The sequence below is a fragment of the Lissotriton helveticus genome, chromosome 6, assembly GCF_964261635.1.
Source record: "Lissotriton helveticus chromosome 6, aLisHel1.1, whole genome shotgun sequence".
Taxonomy (NCBI): Eukaryota; Metazoa; Chordata; class Amphibia; order Caudata; family Salamandridae; genus Lissotriton; species Lissotriton helveticus.
Genome location: NC_136067.1, coordinates 422,722,211 through 422,746,385, shown reverse-complemented (window position 1 = coordinate 422,746,385; position 24,175 = coordinate 422,722,211). Strand labels below are relative to the sequence as shown.

The window sequence follows — 24,175 nt, the reverse complement described above, 5'->3', positions numbered from 1 at the left end:
TTACCCGCTTTATCACCCACATCATACAAACGTCCCTGTTGCTCCCGAAACATCACTTTGGCGGCATCCGTGACCAAGGACTTATAATCAAATTGTTTCAGACCCAGGGCATGGAGCTTCTCAGGCGTGACACCAGATTCCAAGCCCTCCTCCAGTACAGAAATTTCCCCCTCAAGATCAACCACTTCTCTATTCCTCGCTCTCTTAGCCTCAGCAATAAGGGAGAGGGCCTGCCCACGAATCACAGTCTTAAAGGCCTCCTACAGGGACACAGCAGATGAAACCGACCCCTCGTTATCCAGAAAATACGAGTCGAGGGACTTAAGTAAAAGGGTGCGGGTCTCAGGGGAGGTAAGATACCACGGATTAATGGGAGCCACCCTGCCCGCTGCTTCCACCCCAACCTCAAAACGAAGCCAGAGCGGAGAGTGGTCAGAGATACCCCTGGGCAAGTGCACAATCTCACGCACAGCCGGGGACTGAGCCGCAGGCATCAGGAAATAATCCAGCCGAGACAAACTCCCATGGGCCCCGGAGTGAAAGGTGTACTGCAGCTGCGTAGGATGCAAAAGCCTCCAGCAGTCCACTAGGCCGAAGGTATCCAAAAAGCCACCCAACCACTGCTGAGCCGCCGGGGTATCCCTAGGAGGGTGGCGATCATGAATGCCAGAGACTACCGAATTGAAGTCACCAGCCAGAAAGAGAGTACTATCAGGAAGGTCCAACAAGACACGGCCCAAATCTGAAAAGGTGGAAGTCTGCAAGCCGGGGGGCACATAAACAGTTAATAAGGAAAGGGTACGGCCTTCATACCGACCCACAAGGACAGCATACCGCCCCCGGTCATCCTGTATAACATCATCAATAGCCAGGGGGAGGGAAGCCCGAATGAGGATACCCACACCCCTGGAACCCGAGGTGAACCCCGAATGTGCTACGAGGCGATAGCCCCACCTGTTCATTGCATGACAGACATTGCCTATCAAATGAGTCTCCTGCAGGAAAACAACGTCAGGAGATAAACGTCGTATACATTTCAACACCACACTGCGTTTGATACGATCACCCAGACCATTAACGTTCCACGAAACAAATCTCAACCCGCTACCCCCCATCCCACCCGACAAAGCCCAAACCCCCCATCAATGAGCACGACCACAAAAAGCAATTCAAATACAGAATAAAGTCGCCTTGAACACAGAACATACAAACAATGAACTTCCCAACCACCCACCCCCCAAATAACAGGAAAACACCCCCCACCCTGCACCCCTGCAAAAAGCTAAAAAGCCACCCCAACCTGCAGTGTGCCTGTCGCCCAAGAACCCCTATTCTACACGAAGACCCCGGAGGAGGAAAGGCTCCGGCCCACCCGCCCCCCGATCAAGAAATAACGAGAATAAGACCATACATCAAAACAATATGAGGTAGAGGAACAAAGGCTTACATCACTAGAAAAGTCATACAAAACAAGGCATCAGTCAAAAACGAAACGTTTAGCTCTCAACACCACCTTCAGCACCGCCCGGGTGGGCTTCGGACTCAGTCTCAGGAGGTCGATTAGGCAGGGAGTCCAGCCAGTCATTCACAGCCTCTGGCCGATCAAAAAAGAAAGTTCGATCACCATGCTCCACCCGCAGCCTGGTCGGAAAGAGCATTGCGTAACGCATCCCCAAGTCCCTAAGACGTTTCTTGGCACCACGAAATCCCATCCGCTGCTTCTGGACCTGTTGGGAAAAGTCCGGATAAAAGTTCACCGTGGCGTTTTCAAAGGCTACTGGGCCCTTCGCCCGCGAGGCCTGCAGGATAGCGTCCCGATCTCTGTAGTGGAAAAGCTTGGCAACAATAGGTCTCGGCGGGGCGCCAGGCTTGCCCTGGCCCCCCGGGACACGATGTGCGCGCTCCACTGCGAAAAATTTACTAAGGCCAGACGGTGAAAGGTGATTCTGGATAAGATCTTCAACCAGGAGATCAACCGAGTGAGGTTCTGGATTCTCCGGCACACCAACCACGCGAACATTACAGCGACGCGCCCTGTTCTCAAAATCCTCCAAGCGCCGGGTCATGAAATCGTTCACCCTGCAGAGATTGCCAATCTCCGTCTGAATATCAGAGACGTCCGTCGTGAGGCTGGAAGATTTGATATCCAACGATTTCACCTTTTCGTTCGTCTTGGAGAGATCGGCTCGAATCAAATTGACCTCAATCGCCACAGTGTCCAATTTGTGGGCCAAAGTTTCATACTGGTGGCCGATGGATTCCCTCATGCCAGAAATGGCGCCCATGATGTCTTGCAAGGAGGGCTCCGGCGACGCATCTAGTACTTGGTCCGACGCAGCGGGACCGGGCAGGGCAGCTCCGGGGGACCCCTTAGAGTGGGTATAACGATCCATGACATTAGATTGAACCGGACCCCCGCGCAGAGGTGCCTTCGTCTTGCGCGTCTCTCGGTCCCCTCTGCCCGCCATTTTGAAGATGCGTCACAAGCAATGTCACCAGGGTCGACAGGCCGAGCACCAGAAACGGAGGCCCCTGGACCAAAGGACTACAAGAGATGTAGCACCAGGATAGATGCAGCCCACTCCAGAAACAGTGCAGCCAAGGGCCAAACAACCTACGTGGAGAGCGGCCGCAGCTCTGGCCCAGCCCTCTCACCAATGTCCCAGTCCGAGGCAGAAACGAAACCGAAACTTAAGAGGGGGTCTCAGACGTCCAATCCCCCTGCCGTTGTTGTTCAACTCCAAGACGGCCACCAAACCTCACCCAGTCCCGGGCGCACTTCGAGGGCGGAGCCCAAAAGTTCAAGTGAACATAATTCAGACACCCAATGTCCAAATTCGTTTATGAAAAGTCCAGGTAGATCAGCCCAACGTCCTCTATATGAATCCTCGCAAAAATCAGGATTAAATCAGGATATTAAGCCGGGAGCGGCGGGGGTCCGGGGAGCGCTCTGCTCACGCGGCCATCTCGGATGCCCGCCAAGCTCCTCCCAGTCCACCATTCTTAACCAACCTGTCAATCAAGATTTCCTATTTGGCCCTGCTGTCGACACCATTTTGGATAAAATGAAAAAAGACACAGAAACCTCAAAATCAATGGGGGCATTGCAATTTCAACAACACAGAGGCTCCTTTCGGCGCTCCTCATTCAGGGCAACTACACGAGGAAATACCTCGCAAACATCTGCCTCATACAAAAGTCTTCACACAAGGTTCCCTCACAAAGAACACAAACAAAGGAGGTTATAGGGGCAACAGTAACAAGGGACGAGGACATGGAGGCAATAACACCAGAGCCTCCACTGCCACAAAACAGTGACTTCATTACGCTGCCTCCAGACCACATAACACCAGTCGGAGGCTGACTCCAACAGTTCCTACCTGTCTGGCATGCAATTACCACAGACAGGTGGGTGAGAGAAATTATCCAGTTAGGTTATTGCCTAGAACTGACTTCTACCCCACCAAACATACCACCCAGACATCGTGCTATGTCCACGGAACACATCACCCTGCTCCAGCAAGAGGTGAAATGCATGCTGGAAAAGGGGGCCATAGAGCAAGTCCCTTTCCACCAGCAAGGGACAGGAGTATACTCCCTATACTTCCTTATTCCCAAGAAGGACGGCTCCCCCAGGCCAATATTAGACCTCAGACCCCTAAATCAATATATACTAATGGAACACTTCCATATGTTCACACGACAGCAAGTGCTCCCATTGCTCCAACAAGGAGATTTCCTAGCAACACTGGACCTCAAGGATACGTATTTTCGCATACCCATCCATCCAGCCCACAGAAAATACCTCAGGATCATAATAGAAGGCCAACACTACCAATTCAAGGTTTTGCCCTTTGGGGGTTACCACGGCTCCAAGAGTGTTTACAAAATGCTTAGCGACAGTGGCGGCACATCTCAGAAGGCAACACATCCATGTGTACCCCTATCTGGACGATTGGCTAATACAAGCAAAATCGTACCAACAGTGCGCAGCACACACATCTCAAACACTTCAGTTGCTACACAGCCTAGGGTTCTCTGTCAACTACCTAAAATCGCATCTGCAACCATCCCACACACAGCAGTATCTGGAAGCTACTATAAATACCTCAGTGGCAAAAGCTTATCCAAACTCAGCAAGAATAGCCAACATGCAGATGCTCATTCGGAAATTCCTGCCACAATACACTCTGCCAGCTCAAGTCTTTATGCAGCTCATAGGCATGATGGCCTCCTGCATATTCATTGTCCCCCATGCCAGACTTCAAATGCGCCCATTACAAGAATGCCTAGCACGGCAATGGAACCAGGCTCGAGGACAACTAAAAGACCTAGTGTTGGTAGACAGTCGCACTCACAACTCTCTGCAGTGGTGGAACCCACAAAACCTTTCCAAGGGGCGACTGTTCCAAGAGCCGGTTCCACAAATAGTACTAACAGCGGACACATCACTGACAGGCTGGGGAGCCCATCTCCTTCAATACAAAGTGCAAGGGCTCTGGACAAACAAACAGAAAAAGCTACATATCAACCAACTAGAATTGCTAGTGATATTTCTAGCCCTGAAAGCATTTCAGAAGTACTTGTACAGCAAGACTGTGTTGATCCGGACGGACAACATGACCGCAATGTACTATATCCAAAAACAGGGAGGGACACACTCTCCACAGCTGTCCCATCTGGCACAAAGCATATGGAAGTGGGCGATTCCCAAAAACATTTTTCTCCTAGCAGAACACCTTCCAGGGAAGGACAATCAGATTGCCGACCTACTCAGCAGGCACAGCCAACAACTACACGAATGAGAGATTCACCCACAAGTTCTCCAGCCATTCTTCAAAGAGTGGGGTCACCCAGAGATAGACCTGTTTGCCACAAAAGAAAACTCCAAATGCCAGTACTTTGCCGCCAGGTTCCCACATCCGTTGTCACAGGGCAATGCGATATGGAGGAACTGGTCAGGCAGATTTGCGTACGCTTTTCCCCCAGCACCGCTGATCCCGCTGGTGGCACGCACACTATGACAACACTCACTCACGCTAATCCTAGTTGCTCCCACATGGGCGAGACAACCGTGGTACACAACGTTCCTAGAACTTTCAGTAGTTCCTCATCAAAGACTGTGCCTTGCTCCCCATCTTCTAACCCAGAACCATGGAGAAATCAGACACCCAGATCCCAATCAGATGAACCTAGCGATCTGGCTCCTGAGGTCTTAGAGTTTGGATACTTTAACTTGCCCCCAGACTGCATGAACATCTTTAGGAAGGCAAGGCGACCAACCACACGAGCGTGCTATGCAGCTAAATGGAAGAGATTTGTTATTTACTGCAACAACAACCAAATCAACCCGTTAGACGCTTCCCACAACACATTATATGTTACCTGCTGCACTTACAAAGATGTAACTTAGCATACTCTTCTATACGACTACACCTCGCTGCTACAGCAGCATACCTTCAAAACAGGCAACACCTTTCGCTGTTTAGAGTACCAGCAATCAAAGCCTTCATGGAGGGTTTAAAAAGGGTGATCCCTCCAACACACCCACCTCCCCAGTCTGGAATCTAAATATAGTACTTACCAGACTTATGGGCCCTCCTTTCGAACCTCTACACTCATGCGAACTACAATTCTTAATGGTTGCATTCTTGGTTGCCATTACCTCACTCAGAAGAGTGAGCAAATTACAAGCACTAACAATCCAAGAACCTTTCATGCAAGTATATGCTAACAGGGTGGTTCTTAAAACAAACCCTAAGTTCATGCCTAAAGTTGTATCCAATTTCCATATCAACCAGTCAGTAGAACTGCCAGTATTCTTTCAAAATCCGCAGTCAGTAGCTGAGAGTGCCCTACACACATTAGATGTGAAAAGAGCCTACTTTATTACATAGACAGAACTAAATCATTTAGGAAGACAAAACAACTATTTTTGCTTTTGCACCACAACACAAAGGAAATCCTATTTCAAAATCAGGAATAGCCAGATGGATAGTTAAATGCATTCAAATATGTTATCAAAAAGCAAAACACATTTTAACGGTCCCCCCAGGAGCACACTCTACAAGAAAAATGGGGGCATCCATGGCTTTCCTGGGAAATATTCCTCTTGAAGACATCTGTAAGGCAGCCACATGGACCACCATACACACTTTCACAAAACACTGCTGTGTAGACGTGCAAGCAAAACAGCAAGCTGCTGTAGGCCAGGCTGTCCTCAAAACTCTTTTTCTTCAAAGATATTTTTATTGATTTTGGAAAACAACTCATGGCACAGTCCGCCCATTTCCCACACAGGGGTGACCAAATCACAAGCCTACAGGTAACCAGGCTAGGAAAGAGCCCAAGGATCTGGAACCATTTCCCCCTTCCCAATGCACAGATCCCTGGATAGTTTACAGTCCAAAGAGTAATAGGTGTGCCAGCAAGTCTTCTCAGCAACAATGTCAACAGAAGAGTTCTGGGCTTCTACGGTCCTAGTGAGGAGCCTGTGCACAGTCGGGCCTTTAAGGGATAGAGGTTATGGCTTCCAAGAGGTTAGGGGTCACCCCCTGGGCTCAAAAGGAAGGCATGAGAGAAGAACCACTGACAGCAATCATGAGTTAAACAAAGAACTGAACTCCCCCCAAACCCCCCACCACCCCTCCAGCCCCCCTTCTCCCCCCTCCCCCCTCCCGATGGTGGCATCACCCCTGAGTGGAGTCGGAAGAGTAGGATTACTTAGAGTTGGAAAAGATGTAGAGCCCGTACAGTGGGGGGACAGACCGCTGAGGGCAATCCACGAGACAGGAAGGCTACCAGTGGGCCCCATCTGAATTCAAAGTTCTTGAAGTCCTCTCGGAAGATGTCCGACATACGCTCCTTACTGAGTAGCCTCCAGAGGCTAGAGTGCCACAGGGACATCGCCGGGTCCTCTTTTGTCTTCCAAGCGGCCGCGATAGTGGTTTTAGCAGCCCCTATACAGAGCCACATAATTCTTTTGTCTGCTCTGGTTTGGTGCTCTAGCATAGGGTCTCGGATCCCCAAGAGAGTCTCAGCCATGGTGGTCGGGACAGGGTAGCCCAACAAGTCTTTCATCTGCGCTAGTATTTCTTCCCAGAAGGGTCTAATAGAGGGACAGTCCCACCAAATGTGTTGGAAATCACCCAGGAGTCCACACCCTCGCCAGCACCTATCTGATGTCCCTGGGAAGATACGAGCCAATTTAGAGGGGTACAGGTACCAGTCAGTAATTGTTTTTAAGTGTGCTTCCCGTAGCTCAGCAGATTGGTTGAATTTGAAAATATCGGACCATAGATGGGACCACTCCTCGTCAGTAATGTCTCGTTGGGCCAGTCCCTCCCATAGCGTCATGTATCGCGGCCGCGGGGACGACGTTGAGGAGAGCAGGAGCTTATATAGGAAGGAAATGGCACCCTTCATGCTTGAGGATTTAACCAGGAAGGACAACTTGGTGACGGAGCGAGGCGCCCCATCCCGTACCTGGGGACCTAGGGCCCAGTGTAGCATCTGAGTGTGGTGGAAGTGTTCAGAGTCTCCTACCCCATAGTCTCTCTTGCAATTATCAAATGTAAGGGAATCATAATTGTGAAACAGGTGGGTCAAGGCCAGGCAACCGCCCTCCCTCCAGGTGTCAAATGGCCCCTCTTGAAGCGCAGGGGGGAAAGCTGGGTTGAAATGGATAGGGGTAAAGGGCGAAGGAAAAGAAGACCAGCCCTCCAGTGTCGCCACCGAGTCCCAGGCCGCCAGAGTGGCACGTGTCGGGGTGCTAAGGTAGGCATTCCTGGGCCTGTCCCGCTTTGCGCGCCAAATAAGGTCCCAGATCGTCCTGCCTGCTACACTACGGTCCATGTGGAGCCAGTGCTTCTTGGATTCCTTCTGGGACCATTCGACAAGGATTCTAAGCTGAGCTGCCTTATAGTAAAGCTGCATGTCGGTGAGGCCAGCACCACCCTCCCTCTGGGGACGTCGAAGCACATGGAAAGGTAGGCGCGCTCGCACTCCCTGCCAAATAAAGCGCAGGATCAATGTTTTCACCTTACTAAAGAAGTCCCTGTCCATATCTATGAGAAGAGACTGGAACAAGTACAGCAATCTAGGAAGGAGGGTCATCTTTACGGCGTGGATACGCCCTAACCAAGAGAGGAAAAGTGGCTTCCACCTCGTGAGCTCCGCCTGGATGCGGTTCAGCATCGGAGGGAAGTTGGCTCTGTACAAGTGCTCCACCTTTGGTGTAAGTTGCACTCCCAGGTATAGGAGTGAAGAGGTCGCCCACGCCAGTGGCGACAGTGTCTCGAGGTGACCGGCCTCTACCGGGGAGAGGGTAAGGTTGAGGATGTAGGATTTAGTCAGATTGACTTTGAAGCCAGCCACTTCCTCGAAGCGGCTCAGTGTAGTCTGTAGGTGCGGGAGAGATGTGCTAGGATTGGAAAGGGACAAGAGAACGTCGTCCGCGAAGAGTGATATTTTATGGGATTCACCCGTAAATGGTAGGCCCTCGATTCCGGGGTGTTCTCTGACGGCGATGGCTAACGGCTCTATACTAAGGGCAAACAGTAAGAGGGATAGGGGACACCCCTGCCTAGTACCCCGGGAGTGATAGAAGGGAGCAGACTGGATGCCATTCACCGATACTCTAGATCTCGGGAGTTTATAATTGGCCTGGAGCATTTGTATGAATGCGGGGGAGAAGCCAAACGCCTGAAGCGTGGCCGTAAGGAACTTCCAGTCAACACGGTCGAAGGCCTTTTCCGTATCGAGCCCGACAAGGATCTTACATTTCTGAGCCTTTTCAATGAGAAGAATGATGCGCCGGGTGTTATCGTGCGTCTGCCGTCCCGCTATAAAGCCCGGCTGGTCCGGGTGGATAATGAGCGGCATAAGGCTACGTAGTTGAGTCGCTAGGATCGAAGAGTAGAGCTTGGCGTCGATGTTTAAGAGAGCGATGGGCCTGTAGGATGCACAAAGCGTGGGGTCTTTCCCCTCCTTAGGGATCACTGAGATCAGCGCTTCAGCCATAGATATTGCCGCATCACCCTCAGAGGCCATTAAATTAAACAGCCGGACCAGGTGGCGTCCAAGGTCGGCTGCAAAGGTTTTATAAAAAAGCTCAGTGTAGCCATCTGTGCCCGGTGCCTTATGGGGTTTCAGTGCTTTGATAGCAGAAAGCACCTCCTCTATTGTGATCGGGGCCGTCAATTCATCATTCCAGGCCTGGGAGACCTGTGGAATAGGTAGGCCTCGAAGAAAGTTCTGCTGAGCGTCAGGGTCCAGAACGTCCGTAGAGTACAGCGCTTTATAAAAGTCTCAGAATAGATTAGCTTTGTCTTCGTCCTTGTGGGATAGCGCCCCTGAGGGGGCCCGAATACCACCTATGTATTCCCGCTCCCGTTTGTCACGCAGCTGCCGCTCTAGGTGTTTCCCTATTTTATTGCCTTGGGTGTAGGATAGATTCCTTAATTTAAGGAGAGTGAACTCAGCTCGATTATTGTAAATAGCCTGCAGCTTGCCTCTGATGGCTGTGAGGCTGCGGAGAGTCTGTCGGGAGGGTGTAAGTTTGTGGGCCTGTTCGACCAACTCCAGTTCCTTCTCCAACAGTTCCCTTTCCTTCGCTCTCTGCTTATTTAGGGCGGAGTTAAGCGCTATGCACTTGCCCCGAAGTACTGCTTTAAGGGTGTCCCAATTATTATATTCAGAGGTGTCTTCTGGGTTATTTTGGTTGTAAAAGTCCCTTATAGTCTCCCGTAGGGGGGTGCGCGAATCCTTATCCCGCGCCAAGTATGCTGGGAAGTACCACCGGGTCGGTGAGGGGGCATTGCCAAGCCAGGTCACGCAGATTGAGTACAAGCCGTGATCGGACACGGAGATGGGGAATAGCCTAGCCTCCCTCAGCCCGCCCTGTAGAGATTGGCTGGTGAAAATGTAGTCTAGCCTAGAGTAGGAGTGGTGTACGTGGGAGAAAAAGGAGTAGTCTTTGGTGTGGGGATATAGGGCGCGCCAGGTGTCCAGCAAGCCCATGTCGTGAATGAGACCCTGAGTGTCAGGGTGAAAGGAGCCCAAGCCAGAGCGGTTAGTGTGCATGCTGTCGAGGGAAGGGTGCCAGACCAAGTTAAAATCCCTCATTAGAAATAAAGGGCCCTCAGCAAAGTCCGTCACTTTACCCAAAAGAGTATGCAGGAAGTCATTCTGACCGCTGTTGGGGGCGTAAAGTGTAGCAAAGGTGCAAAGCCTCCCTCCCAGTCGCCCCTTGACCATCAGCCATCGACCTTCTTTGTCATTCAGTATGTCCAATGGTTGGAAGTGAGTGGAAGAACGGAATAGGAGTGTCACCCCCTTGTGCTTGGAAGGAGCGGAGAACTTATAGATAAGTGGGTACAACTTATGTTTCAGGCGGAAGTCCTCAGTTTTCATTAGGTGAGTTTCTTGGAGTGCAAGTATGTCTATATGGTGGTCTAAGATGTATTTCCAGACTTTTTGCCTCTTCTGGGGGGAGTTGAGTCCCCTAACATTCCATGTTCCTATCGTAACAGGCATTGAAACCTGGAATCAAGGGTATCTACGTGGAGCTGGGTACTCAAGTCCTCAGGCACACATCCCATGTCGTGACTCCCCCTCACTCCCCAGGGACCAGCCATCCAGCATCACGGCCGTCCCCCCTTCCGTGGTGCAGTAAATGACTCTACGACTTCTCAGCTGGCCTCCGGCCCCCCTCCACTCTGCTCATGTGGGTCAGTCGGTACAGATGAAAGTGGGTTGCCACCACCGGTTCCCCCTCCCCCACCCTCTCCCCCCGAACTAGAAACCCTTCCCCCCTCGTCCCCCCAACTCCCTCCCCCACCCAGCTATCCCCCCTAGAACCGCCCCTCACAACGTCCCCCCCCACCCCAACTCCTCTCCCTCCCCCCCAGTAACTGCAGACTGTCATTGTCTCTCATCCAAGGATGAAAAGGAGAAGTAACAAGAGTAAGTATAGGGTAGTCTTACTAGTCTGGTCGGGGTGCCTTCCCGCCAACGGCCATGCGGCCAGAACGAAGAACCAGGACAGTAGGCGACAGTGTGTCTTTCATCCCGTGGCACCGGAACCGCCGTCCGTGGCCACGGCGTCTACTGCGGCGCGTTGACCTGCTTCAATTTCCGTCGCAGGGGGTTTCCAAACTCGTTTCTGCCTTCTCTGATAGCTCCACTGCGACTTCCTTCCAACTGTGCCTGGCGCGGATCCCTGGGACTCGGCCTCGTCTTCAGGCTGCTCAATTCCTGACAGCGCGCAGGCCTCAGATACCGAACGAAGCTGGTATTGTTTGTTCTCCAGTTTGAAAACTAGGCGAAAGTGATGGCCCCAGCTATATGTAATGCTGTTCTGCTGTAAGTAGGTAGTGACGGGTTTGAAGAGTCGGCGCTTATGGAGTGTGAGCGCTGCCAAGTCCTGAAATAACTGCGGGGACGTACCTTGGAATGCTATAGGTTGTTTCTGGCGCGCTTTTTGTAGTATTTCTTCTTTGGTACGGCAGTCCTGAACACACACCAAAATGTCCGGAGGGGGTGCCGTCCCCGCACGAGGTGGTCCGGTCCTGTGAGCTCTGTCCAGCTGTAGAGGAGAGTCCAGCGGTCGTTCCAGAACGTGGTTGAAAAGCTCCCTAGCGTAGCGAAACACATCTCGGGTGGCATCGGATGTGGCTACATTGCGAATGCAAATGTTATGGCGCCTAGAGCGATTTTCTAGGTCCTCCAGATGGAGCTGTAAGTCTACTTGCTGGTCGTGTAGCCGGATAATCTCCTGCTGGTGGGCCGCCAGTTCCGTGTCCTTGTCGTCGCTCTTGGTTTCTAGGTCCGCCACCCGCTCCCCTATACCGTCCATCTCGCGCCTCACCTCCCGGATTTCACTGGTGAATTCTGTCTTAAAGGTCTGTATGTCGTCCCGGAGGGACGCAAAGAGGGATTCCAGAAAGGCCTTCGTGATGGGTTCCGTCCCGCTGTCGGAGGTCTGGTCCATCTTCTTCGGTGCAGTGGCCCCGGCGTCCTTCTGTGGGGGGGGTCACTGTTTTCGCGAATAACTCCTTCACCGTTTTGCCTCTGGGAGGCCTGGCTGACGACATCCCGCTGTACCGGTGCCTTTGCCTCCCGGTGCAATGATCTCCACATGCGTTCCCCGGAAATGCAAATCTTCACCGTGGCTTCGGTGTGGCGCTGGTACACCACGGGCCGGCGCGATCCTGCCTGTCTCCCCTGCAAGGGCTCTCTCAGAGCGAGTGGGCCTGCGTGCGGCCTGTCACAGGCTGGTGCTCAGTTGTCTTCGATGCGGGTCGGGCCCCCTCGGGAGCTCAGCCGCCACCTCTGATGTCCTCGAGATTCTCTTCGTGCACTGTAGCGCCCCCACCTCTGAAGCCAGGGGCACTCCCGGCCGCTGTGCCGGTGCGTGCGCCCCCGAAAGCCAAGAAAGTCAGTGCGCCCCGGCAGGGCCTGAGTCCAAGGCCCCACTCGTTACTGCTCGTCAGGGCCCCGCAGTGTCGGCCCCCGCCACGGAGGTCACCATCCGCCAGGCCCTTGTCGAGGGTGCCTCAATCTGAGGGGACTTTGTTGCCACCGGGCCGATACGCCCGCCGAGGGGGTCCTCCGCCCCGGGCCCCACACGCCGCCCTCACTCGGGACTCACCACTCTGCCGCTCGAGATTACCGGGGTCTGCCCTCACCTCCGGCTCTGTCACCAGCGTTGCGCCTCCGTCGCCTTCGAGGCATGCGGCATCCAAGCACCGCCCCGCCGTCTGACGGGACGAAAGTCAGCTCCGCCGTCCGTCCAGAAGTCTCTGCCGCGGCCGCGATTCTCTGTGTTGCTTGCCGATGCTCGCGGGGGACACCTGCCTCAGGCCACGCTGGTTCGCCGCCGCAGGGAGCTCGCCGCTCGGCCACGTACTCCACCCTAAGTCGGCCTCGCCACTAGGCCGGAGGAGGGAGGGGCGCCTCGCGCCTCCGGGTCCGCAGATGTTCCGCACAGCCCCACGCTGCTCCTCCGTCGCGCTCACCGGGTCCGGTTTGCTATGTGGACGGTTCCGACAGCTCAGAGCCCCCGACCGCGGGAGCAAAGGCGTCGGAACCGGTGCTGAAACAGGGCCGTTGGCAGGAGCTGAGGTGATCCACGTCCGCTCACTCCGCCATCTTGGCCACGCCCCCAAAACTATTTTTCAAACTGCTGCAGCTGGCACAGGTAGCCACCGCTAGAGGAGATACTGCTATACAGTCTATGCACAGATATGAATTCAGCAGCCCACATGCCTCGAACGGAATATGCCACCAGTATGCATCTGTTCTTGGCATGTAGGGCTGCTGACATTCATATTGCCGCCCTCCTCCCCGGTGCCTGTCGCAGCTCCTATCTCCATCTCTGCCACAATGGCGAAAAACAATCTGAGGATGGAGAGGATGCCCATGCGCACTGTAGTCTAGGGGAGGAGTCACCTATCTCGTGATACTTCGAAGACTCTTCCAAGACAACAAAGTGCAATCATCCGGACCCAACACTAGGCGGCGATCTATGCGCAGATATGAATGTCAGCAGCCCTACATGCCAAGAACAGATGCATACTGGTAAGTAGCATATTCCTTCTCTCGCTCGACACAGAGAAAACCTTTGGCTGCTTTGATTGGTCATTCTTTACAAAGACCCTTGACATGAGGTCCTAAGTACCACACATGAAGGCTTTTATGCTATCCAATTATGCCTGACTCTTGGTGAAATTTAAATACACTCTCGTCTCTCAGAATCCATTCCTGTAACTTGGGGCACATAACAGGTTTGCCCCCTATCCCCCGTGATTTTTGTCACTCACCTTGGACCCTATACCATAGGATCGTGGCTATTCAACTGATTACATATTTGCCAACCAAGCAGGGACCAACAAAGCTGGCACCCTTTGTAGACAACTACCCATGTTTCTTTACCAACCCAGGGAGTGCGTTACCCGCACTCTTAGAAGAGTTGGAACCCTTTTGCCTAGCTGTGGGCTTCTGTCTGAATTATCAAAAATCAATGATGATGGCAGCGGGAGGGTGTAGCCATGACAGTGAAGAGGTTGTGATGAAGCACGGATTACGGTGGACACCAGGAGCTATCCGATACCTAGGGGTTACGATTCAATCCTCAGTCAAGGAGGTTTTTTCTAGCAATCTCCTTACCCTTCTGGATGTCTTGTTCAAGAACCTGTATAGCTGGGGCAGACTTGAGATTTCCTGGGTGGGTAGGATAAACTGCTTGAAGATGAACCTGCTGCCGAAACTGTTGTATCTCTTTCACTCCCTCACGGTCTGCGCTATCCCAGGCACCCTTAAAAAAATCTAAACCAAAATATGTGGGTCTTTATATGGGATGGGAAGTCACTGAGGGTGGCCAGAACCTTGCTGAAGAGCCCGGGGGAGGGGAAACTGAAGGTACCCGATATAGATCGATATATCCTGATGGCTCAGATCTCCCTAGCTCGGGTGTGTTGCTTTCCAGATGCAAACAAGCCCTGGTGCAGGATGGAATAGTAGTGTAGCCTAGTACTGTTCCACCACCTGCTTTGGTTACCCCCACGGATGCAAGGTTCCACCCTTGGTCAAAGGCCCCGAGCATGAGGGGGATTTCAATAATCCCTGATAATTACTGACTCCAATTGCTGAGAATCTGGACTTTCTCCCAAGGATGACAATATTAGTCTTGTGGAGGAGGGGAGACACTGTGCCTAGGGCAGTTATACTCAGAGGCGAGCCCAATACTCAAGACCAGTGTGCCAATGACTATCTGCTAGGCCTTAAGCACCTATACCAGGCCACGCAATGTTTACACTTGGCACTGCCACCCGATGTCCACTACAACCCAACATCTGTGCACCTAGCGCTTGTGAAACCATAAAATTAAAATATATATTTACAGAGAAGAAAACTGCTGTCTCGCTTACACATGCCTCCACTCTATCGATCTGACCGAGCAAAACCTAATCTGTAAATACTGCTCTTTTACTGACCCTACTTTCCCCCTCCCCACCACCTTCGGGTTTTCCCACCCTCCAGGAATACTAGCCTTTCCAGGCCTAGCTAGAAAACGGTCCTGCTAAATTGCTTGAAATCTCCAAACTCTTGGAAGAACAAAAACCCGATGTAATCTTCTTGTGATCTCCAAGAAGAGCTCGGACTTGATATTGTCCCGGCCTTGCTCCTTGACAACTGATTGAGAAGATAAGAGGGGAGGAGGTCTGCCAATTGTACAGAAGGTAGCATTCACAGGCATAGCCAAACCCCTTTCATCTCCCTATTGCAAAAGTATGACATTCGCAATTCCCTTGTCCCCCACCTTCACGTTTTCCGGAGTCCATGATGAGTCTTCCGACCAGTAGCGGTCAGTGTGGGAGTAGCTGCCGGGCGGTGACGTGGGGAGGGGCAGGGAGGGGCAGGGTGGGGGTAGTAATCTGTGGATTACGGAGGATTACAGGTAAATAAACATATAAATAAAGAAAACTAATTTCGTTGCGCGCACTGCATTCCCAAATGCGATGCAGTGCATGCAACGAAATTCGTTTTATTTATTTATATGTTTACTTACCTGTAATCCTCCGTAATCCATAGATTACTACCCTCCACCCTGCCCCTCCCCACGTCACCGCCCGGCAGCTACTCCTACCACAGATGATACTGCTTCTGACACTCAAGCTATCGGCTTCCTGCAAGACCTTAGCGCTATCCAACTCACCCAAAGAATCCAGGGCCTCACTCATGAAAATGGTCACCAGCTAGATCTCGTTTTCTCTAATGGTTCCCACTTACTGGTCCTTAATCCCCTACCGAATATCTGGTTCAACCATTTCCTTATCCAGATTAACCTTTCCATTCCTTGCCCACCCAAGCCATTTGCCATGGATAGACCGTTTCTGTTCCCACCAAAACCACAATGACTGAAAACGCATCCTTGGCAAAACCCTACCCCTACTGGGCTCTGACTCTCATGTCACTAATTGCACATTCTCGGAATGGATACACCATTTCTTAGATCAAGCCATTCCCATCAAAACATTAACTCTTAAAATCAAAAGAAAGTCCGCCACATGGTACACCCCACACCTAAGAATACTCTATAAAGAAAAATGTGCAAGATAGCAGAAAGGGAATGCAGGAAGGATTGCAAGGACCAAAACAAAGCTAAATACCCTGAAAGAGTAAGGAGGTATCATTCAGAAAATGAAACAGGCCAATCCGCTTTTATTTGACCCGAATGCTAGTTTTATATAATTTTTTGTTATGATTCTATCCTAAAGAATTGTGAAGAGTATTGAGGAAAAAAGTTAAGGCCTCTATCAAAGAGCGGAATACTGGTGTGCTCTTCCTAGTCTATGGAGAGGGTGAAGCATACAGGGAAGCAGAAACATGCATCTCCTTCTCCCCCTCAAGAGGAGAGGAGATATAAGGATGTTTCCAGGAGGCTGTCTCACAGGCACAAGGATTTAACAAGCATCATGTCAGGAAATCAGTTGAAGTTATTAATTGGTTCCATTTCCGAGGCTTTAAAACAAACAGCAGGAGAACCACTGTTGTTCTCTTATTGGATCTGCCTTATCAAATAAATCTTGTACACCCTGTCAGCAATTTGCTCTCCCTAGTCTATGATTAGGACTCTGCGACGAAGTCTGATAAACTAAATGGCAAATAAATTCTGAGGAGAAATACCTTTAGGGTTTTTTCTTCCATGACTTCTGGCTCATAGTGTATTTTTGTTCATCCTGTCGGGAAGATGATACTTATACTTTGGCATTCGTTCAAATAGTAAAAATGGTATGAGGTTTGAAGAAGAAGAGGTAATATCTAGATTTTTTTTTACCAATAATCTTCATTAATCCGAGTCTGCATTCTTCTCTCCATTGCATATGTTTCCACCCTAAATCCCCTTAAGCTTCTTTCTAGAATTGGGAAGATATGAACATCTAGATTTCCTTAGGGACGGATCCCTTTACAAAGTAAAGCCATAAAGAAAAGTGGTAAAATGGGAAGTTTGGTTATTGGGGGTGAAGCACTTCCGCACTTCAAATAGTAAGTAGTGAGGCGAGAAATACGGACTCAGAATAATGAAGATTACGGTGCATAATCTAGACATTATGAATGTGTTTATTTGTTCCATTGGTAGTATATTGTCAATTATACACTATCATGTGTCCTATCTCAACCACGTGCCTACACTCAAGTCACCAACTTGGGAAAGTGGGGACCAAAGCCAATGGAGCAGAATTGGAGGGCACGAGAACTTGCATCTTTGAGACAGTCAGTCACGAACTGTATACCGCTTTCGTAATCTCGTGGGATCTTGCACACTTAAGTAAATGCAATTGAAAAGTTGTCAGGTGCTGGCGCCAAACACTGCACAGAGGTTCAGGCTGTGCAGCGTTCAGCTTCTAGTCATAGTCACAGTTGTGCCAGTGTATAATTCAGTTTTTTGCGAACTCAACTGCTGCGCGATTCCTCTACCTTATGTTTCTAGGCGCAATAATGCTAAAGTTGCTAGGAGTGGTAAGGTTATGGGACTTTTTTTTAACATTTTGAAAGAATTTTTTTCCAAATCTACTATTTCCTGAAGAAGAAAAAGTCAAAATTGTAGTTCTGTCTTAGCGCTTATTTTCAGTGTAAGCTAAATATTACATTAAACTGGTGCTCACTAAAAGCCGTCTAGAATAATGAATAATTTCACAATATTTTTGTTGATTATTTCTTTTTTGCTTGCAGGCTGTACATAATTAATGGTCAACGTGTCTAGAATAATTCATAATTTCACAATATTTTTGATTATTTCTTTTTTGCTTGCAGGCTGTGCACAATTGATGGTCAACGCGTATGCCTAGGAGACATTAAAAATAATCAGTATTATGTAGCAGTGGGAAAAGAAAAGTTTAAACGTTTACCGTACTCTCAGTGGCTTCCTAAAGGATGTCGAGTGGAAGCTCAAAGGTAGGTATGTTTTGACATTTTTTTCAAAATCTGTTATACTGAAAGAAGTAACATTATCAGAATAATAGTCGTCCGTAACACTAAAACCACCGATATTGACATTAACCCTTTCACAGCCGGGGTGTTTTTTAGCCTCCGTGTTAGATTTTGTTACAGAAAATCTGCATTAGGTTGTTTATGGATGAAATCTTATTATTTGCCATTTTCTCTTTAACATATCTATACACTTGCTCTCATCGGTGGCTGTCGGAGAACGAATATACCATCTGAGTCGAATTGTAAAGATCCCCAAAGTAATCCCTTCCTCTGCAAGCACCACCTTGCAGACACCAGACTTAACTATCTATCGATACCTTTCGGGTATGTTGGCCGTGATCGGACTGTTTAACAGTGTCATTCTGTTAAGTTGTGTTACGTATGCTGTGTGGCTATTCAGGATGGCTCATGAGCTGCACGCCTCAGAACCTGAAAATATTTGAGGCTAGAGAACCCGAGAAAGGAGCCCACGTGTCTTTAAAATGTTCCCCACTATGTTAAAAAATGAATGTGGTTTTCCCCATCCCCATTTGCTCCCTAATTCTGAGTAGTCTTTCTCTACTGGAGGCCTCTCGTTTCCTTACAGTTCAGTGATTGTTTATTTGGCTTTAAAGGACCAGGGTCATTTGCTTTCACCTACAGGAGTTAAGTGTATACGTCTAGTAAAATAAACAAAGTAAAATAAATATAAATTAGGAAACAGTTGCTTTACATTAATCACCCCCTTATGATGATTGCAAGTTGTATTGGGGCAGACACCTTTTTTTTACCATAGGTTTATGAATAAAAACCCCTTTTTTAACCGAATTTGTTTTTTTTCTTTTTGAACTTTTTCTGCATAAAAATAAAACATTATAAACTTAGCCCAAAATGTACTCATCACTAGGGTCTCAGTCTTCAAAACCGCTGGCACTACGGAGTACACTAGCGTTATACATACGTGACCCTGATCACTAGGACCCTTGTTATAATTACCAGCACCACCACCGGGGCATCATATTTTCACATCACATGAGATGCCGGCCGACCACGTCAGATATCCAAACCCCAGGTAATAGAAAAACACATTGCTGTGGGACGTGTTACCTCTTTGCCTTGACAAACTGCAAACAAGGAGCAACAGCGGACCACAGCATGTATTGGTCCTATGCTTGATGATACTGCTTGTTTACACTCATTGTTTTCTTGATTTATTTTTATTGACCTTTCCTGAATAATAATAATAATAATGAGTCTCAAAAAAGCGCAATGGTTACACCCTGCCGTGTGTCTCCGCGCTAGGTACAGAATCTCTTCTAGAGCTGAGGGCACTATACTAAGAAAAACATGGGCTAAACAAGAGACAAACAACCCAAAGCTACCCTAAGATAAACAGAACAGCCAGGTTTTAAGCCTCTTACAAAAGATCACCTGAGGTGGTTCCATCCTCAGGTGGGTCGGCAGGGAATTCAACATCTTTGCTTCTTGGAGACCAAAAGAGTGGGCCCCTAGCCATGCTCTGGTTACATGGGGTACTACTGCTAAGTTAGCGCAAGTCGATCAAAGTTTGCACAAAGGAAAATAGGGCTGTACCAATAAGGACAGATATTCGGGGCCCCTGCCATTAATGATTTTATGACAGAGGCACTTGGCTTTAAATGAGATTCTCTTGTTAAGTGGGAGGCTGGGAGCCAGTGAAAACTGATCACGTGCTCACCCATTTAGAATAGTGATAGCTGCAGCACTTCAACCTTTATGGGGAAGAACATCGTTGCCGCTATCTTAATAGATTGATATACCATCTGTTTCACTTCATTAGTACTAACGGACATATATTAAACCATCTGGTGTTTGTTCGAAATGCCAGCACGTACTCATTGTTCTCATTGTTTGTTTTGTTACAGATTTGTTTTTCTTATACCTTAGTTTTTTTCTTCCTTCTCTTACATATGTAGCCCTGTTTTGTTTTGTTAATAAAGCTTGAGGTGAGGTTTAATGGACAACTTAAATGGGTAAAGTACAAAACATTTTAGGATGATACAATAGTGTGCTCACACCAGTACCACATATGCGTTTTACGGTGCTCACGTAAGAATGGAATGTCTGACAGAATATCGACGGACAGAAAAACGACCTACAAAAATATCAACACAAATATCGACGCCAAAAATATCGAAGTCCTATCTACATAATGGTAAGTACAAAATTATCGAAAAAAAATATTGTCAAAAATATCGATGTCAAAAATATTGTTTATTTAAAATGCTTTAATAATGTAAAACAAGTAAAAAATACGTGAAAAAAATGATAGATGTAAACATTAATACATATTTAAAAAATAACTAATACATATAATTTTAAAATTAATTAAACATTTACATGTAAATTAATATATATATACTTACTCCACATATTGCAACAATAAGGAAAGCGTTGGATAGCGTAGGGGTAAAAATCAGTGGTGGGTGGTGGATTTTGAAAGTGGTGGTGCGAAAAATGTTGTACCCTAATGTAATAAGTGAGCGAGCGAAGTGAGCGAGCCTAAACTGCAAAAAGAGGGTGCTGGAAGGTTCTCCCCCTGCAAGAAAATTTTGAAAAAAATGGATTAAAATAGTGGGTTTTACACCACATATTCACTGCAAATTGTTGAAAAAATGGGGGTTCCAAACATAGTATTTTGAAGCACAAGTGTGAAAAAACATTAGAATCAGGTCTAAGTGAGACCTACACTCGAATTTCAAATAGTAAGATTTCCTGTAGACTTGATTCACAAACTTTCAAGCACATTTTAGATATTGGTGTAGAGATGGAAAAAAATTAGCCTTGCTGCTGTAAGACGAACCCTCTCATGCCGTGGCTGGTTGCTTTGTTCCTTCCACTCAAAGGTACAGCCTAATATGGCAGGGGATTAGTGGTAAATGCTGTAATCAGCATCATGCAGAAGCAGCCGGAGGAAGGGAGGTAGAGGGATGCCTGACATGTCTGAAGGGGTTGCTGCTGCCAATGTTTAAAGGGCAAGGTTCCTTTTCCCAATGGTGACATAGTGGAAAGGTGGGCCTGAAATCCAGCTAACAATGGCTTCGAGAAGGCAGCAATGCTAGATCACCAGTAGACTGGAATAAGTTAGTACATGGAATTATTAAGTTGATTTTCTTGTTCTAGGTGCATCTCATGTCAGACATCACCTTCAACAAGCAAACACCGTTCATTGCTTCAGTGTAGGGAATCAGTTCTGAGACTGAACTCCTGTGAAGAGCGCTGGAGGCAGGGCTGTGAGAACGGACCTCTGTCATACGCCTAATCATCTCCGTGGAGATCGCGTAAGCCAATACGCTGAGAAGCAATGCTTGCTCCCTTGCACGATGCAGACCCCGGGCTTGCCCACTGTCTGGGGGTCTGGAGACGTAATGGCGCCCCAGGGCCTCGTTGGAAGCCTAGCCTAGGGCAGAGAGGAGGTAAAGTCAAAGTCAAAGTTTATTATGTTTTTGGCTCTCAAAGAGGGCCACATAAAAATAAGCACACAATTATACAATATGAATAGTACAAATAACAACACAAAACGAAAAGAAAACACGACTTATCTGCGAATAAAGCAATCATCAACATCGCCCTGTACTTCATTAATAAATATCTAAAAACCCTTTAAAAAATTTAAAAATTCTGGAACAAAACATTTCATTTGGAGGGCAGTAAAGTGCATGGAAGAACATTTTTACATTTACAATTCCCAATTGTAAACAAATTGGTTTTAACCATTTATGGCGCAATGGGCGCAATGCAGGACAAATAAACAAGACGTGATTACGATCCTGTACAGCATCATTACAGAGATTACATATTGGAGATACCCCATACCATTTTGCTAAAAGAATATTGAGTGGAAGCAAGTCATGTCTTAAAAGGTACCATAATCTACGGACTCTATGGGGAATATTCCAAATGAGGTATTGTTGGGCCAACTTTGGGATATATGTTTTTACCAGGGCTTCCCTTTCTTTTTGTCTAGGTTGGGCAAGTATATCCAACTTATAGCAGAGTTCCCAAGATGTACATTTTAGTTTAAACTTTAGCTCAGAGGGTGAAAGTAGGAATAACGTACTTTCATCCAGTTCTAGCAGAGATACCGCTTTTCTAAAGTTTTTTACTAACAGCGAGAACTCGTTAAAATTGCCCAGGAGTTCCTTTTTGATAGCTTCTCTTAAGGTACCCGGTTTACCTCTGGCCAAACAGGCTACCCATCTTACGAGGGCAACCAACCCCTGTACCCAACAACTTCGGAGTCCGAATTCCAGCCTGCATGAAGATATAGAGCATGCTGTGTTAAAAGAAGAGATTTTTCTTAATACCTTTCCTTCCATTTTTTGCATGAATCCCCATTGTTTCAACTCCACTAATTCGATTCCATATAGTAGAGTTGCAGGTATTTTCGCTCTGAATACATCCAGAAAGAGGGAGAAGTGTCTCTTCCCGGTAGCGTTATACAAAGAACATAACCCCGTACCATGGGCCAGCGCTTTACGTGAGTTATGTTCGATATGGGGATTCTCACTAAGATTAGCTGATATTATTTTGCCTAAAAAGGTATAGGTTTTAACCACCTCGAGTTTTTGTCCGCCAATAGCCCAATTATAACTTCCAGACCTACATTTTTTCTTACCGAAAATGCACATGATTGTACTTTTCGATATATTAATTTTCATGTAATGTGCTTCAGCAAATTGGTTCAATGCATGTAGACGATTAGATAAACCCTTCGGGGTCAAATCTAAAACAAGTATATCATCCGCATACATAAGGATCGATATAGCTGACCCTCCAATTGTCGGAGCCAGTCCCTCACAAGCTGCAATGGAGGATGGTAGGTCGGCCGTATATAAAGAAAACAAAATGGGCGCCAATATACACCCTTGTTTTAGCCCATTCAGAGAGGGGATAGATTGAGAGAGACCCCTTTCTCCACCTTGTAGCACCTTACACCATGTGTTCGAGTGTAAAGACCTGACTAGTTCGAGTAAATGTCCTGGCATACCCAGTACAGCCAGCTTTCTCCACAGCGTTGGACGGTCCACCTTGTCAAACGCCGTGGAGAAATCTATAAATGCTGCGTATATGCCACCACCTCGAACACGTGCATATTTGTCCATAATCACCTGTAATAATGTCAAGTTATCTAGAGTTCCATGCTCTTTGCGAAATCCTGTTTGTTCCATGGGTAAAATACTATTTAATTCTGCCCATTCCGTTATTAACATTAAAAGACATTTAGCGAAAATTTTTCCTATTGAGTCCAACAAAGCTATTAGTCGATAGTTAGAAGGCTTATCCCGATCACCCTTTTTAAATATGGGGATTAGTATACTTCCCCTCCAGGAGTCAGGGACTGTTCCTGATCTAAAACATGTTTGAAATACTGGAAGAAGAATCCTACTCCAGGTGGTAACATCTTGCTTAATTATTGACATGGGCAGTTCGTCTGGTCCCATAGCTCCGGAAGAGCGCATACTCTTTATCACGGTAGCTATGGATTTCTCGGTAGGGAGTTCTATTTTATACTCTCTATTTGGGGCTGGATCCCATGTATCCCCCACTGCACCATTGGGTGCATATAAGGTAGTCACAAATAGAGTCCAGACATCTTCCGCAATAGAGATTGGAGTGGGAGTTGTTATTGAACCACATCCTTTCCTTATTATGGACCAGAAGTCTCTAGATTTATTGTGGGTTGAAGCCTCTCTTAACTTGATCTAAAGAGAATCTTCTTTTTCTCTTTTTAGCTTAGATCTCAATCTAACCCTCCTTCTTTTTAATAAGGCTAACTGATACTCGTTTTCCCCAGATCTATTAAGGTATTGTTTTCTTACGAGTTTATTTATCTCCTTATTTAATATTAGTAATGAGCTAGGAGAGAAATGTAACTTTTTAGGATTACCCGTTTTCTTAGCTATCTTGATGACTTGTTTGATAAAATTTTCGAGATGTAGAAATGCCATACCTTGCCAATGATCTAGTTCTAATAAAGTTTGGGCAAGAATATTTTGTACATCCTTCATATTGGTAGATCCCCAAAAACATCTACCTGACTTACACTTAATAGAAAGGCCTCTATTCTTTAAGGACCAGGAATTAGTTTCTGGGGGAATTAGTGAGACAGTTCTGTTAATCAGTTTATGATCACTCAGGGAAGAGTGAGAGATCACCATAT

General features: G+C 47.8%; 1 protein-coding gene across 11 annotated transcripts in view; it reads left to right on the top strand.

The window, feature by feature from the left end:
* Positions 1–24,175, top strand: part of DCDC2C (doublecortin domain containing 2C) — a 5,988,712-nt gene that overhangs the window by 584,130 nt on the left and 5,380,407 nt on the right. For 10 of the 11 annotated variants that reach the window (XM_078647857.1, XM_078647853.1, XM_078647855.1 and 7 more), the window contains one exon: positions 17,818–17,958. In XM_078647857.1, the coding sequence (XP_078503983.1) occupies positions 17,818–17,958 (141 nt within the window). Of the gene's footprint in view, positions 1–17,817; positions 17,963–24,175 lie in introns of all 11 variants that reach the window. The other variant, XM_078647860.1, reaches the window with a different exon arrangement.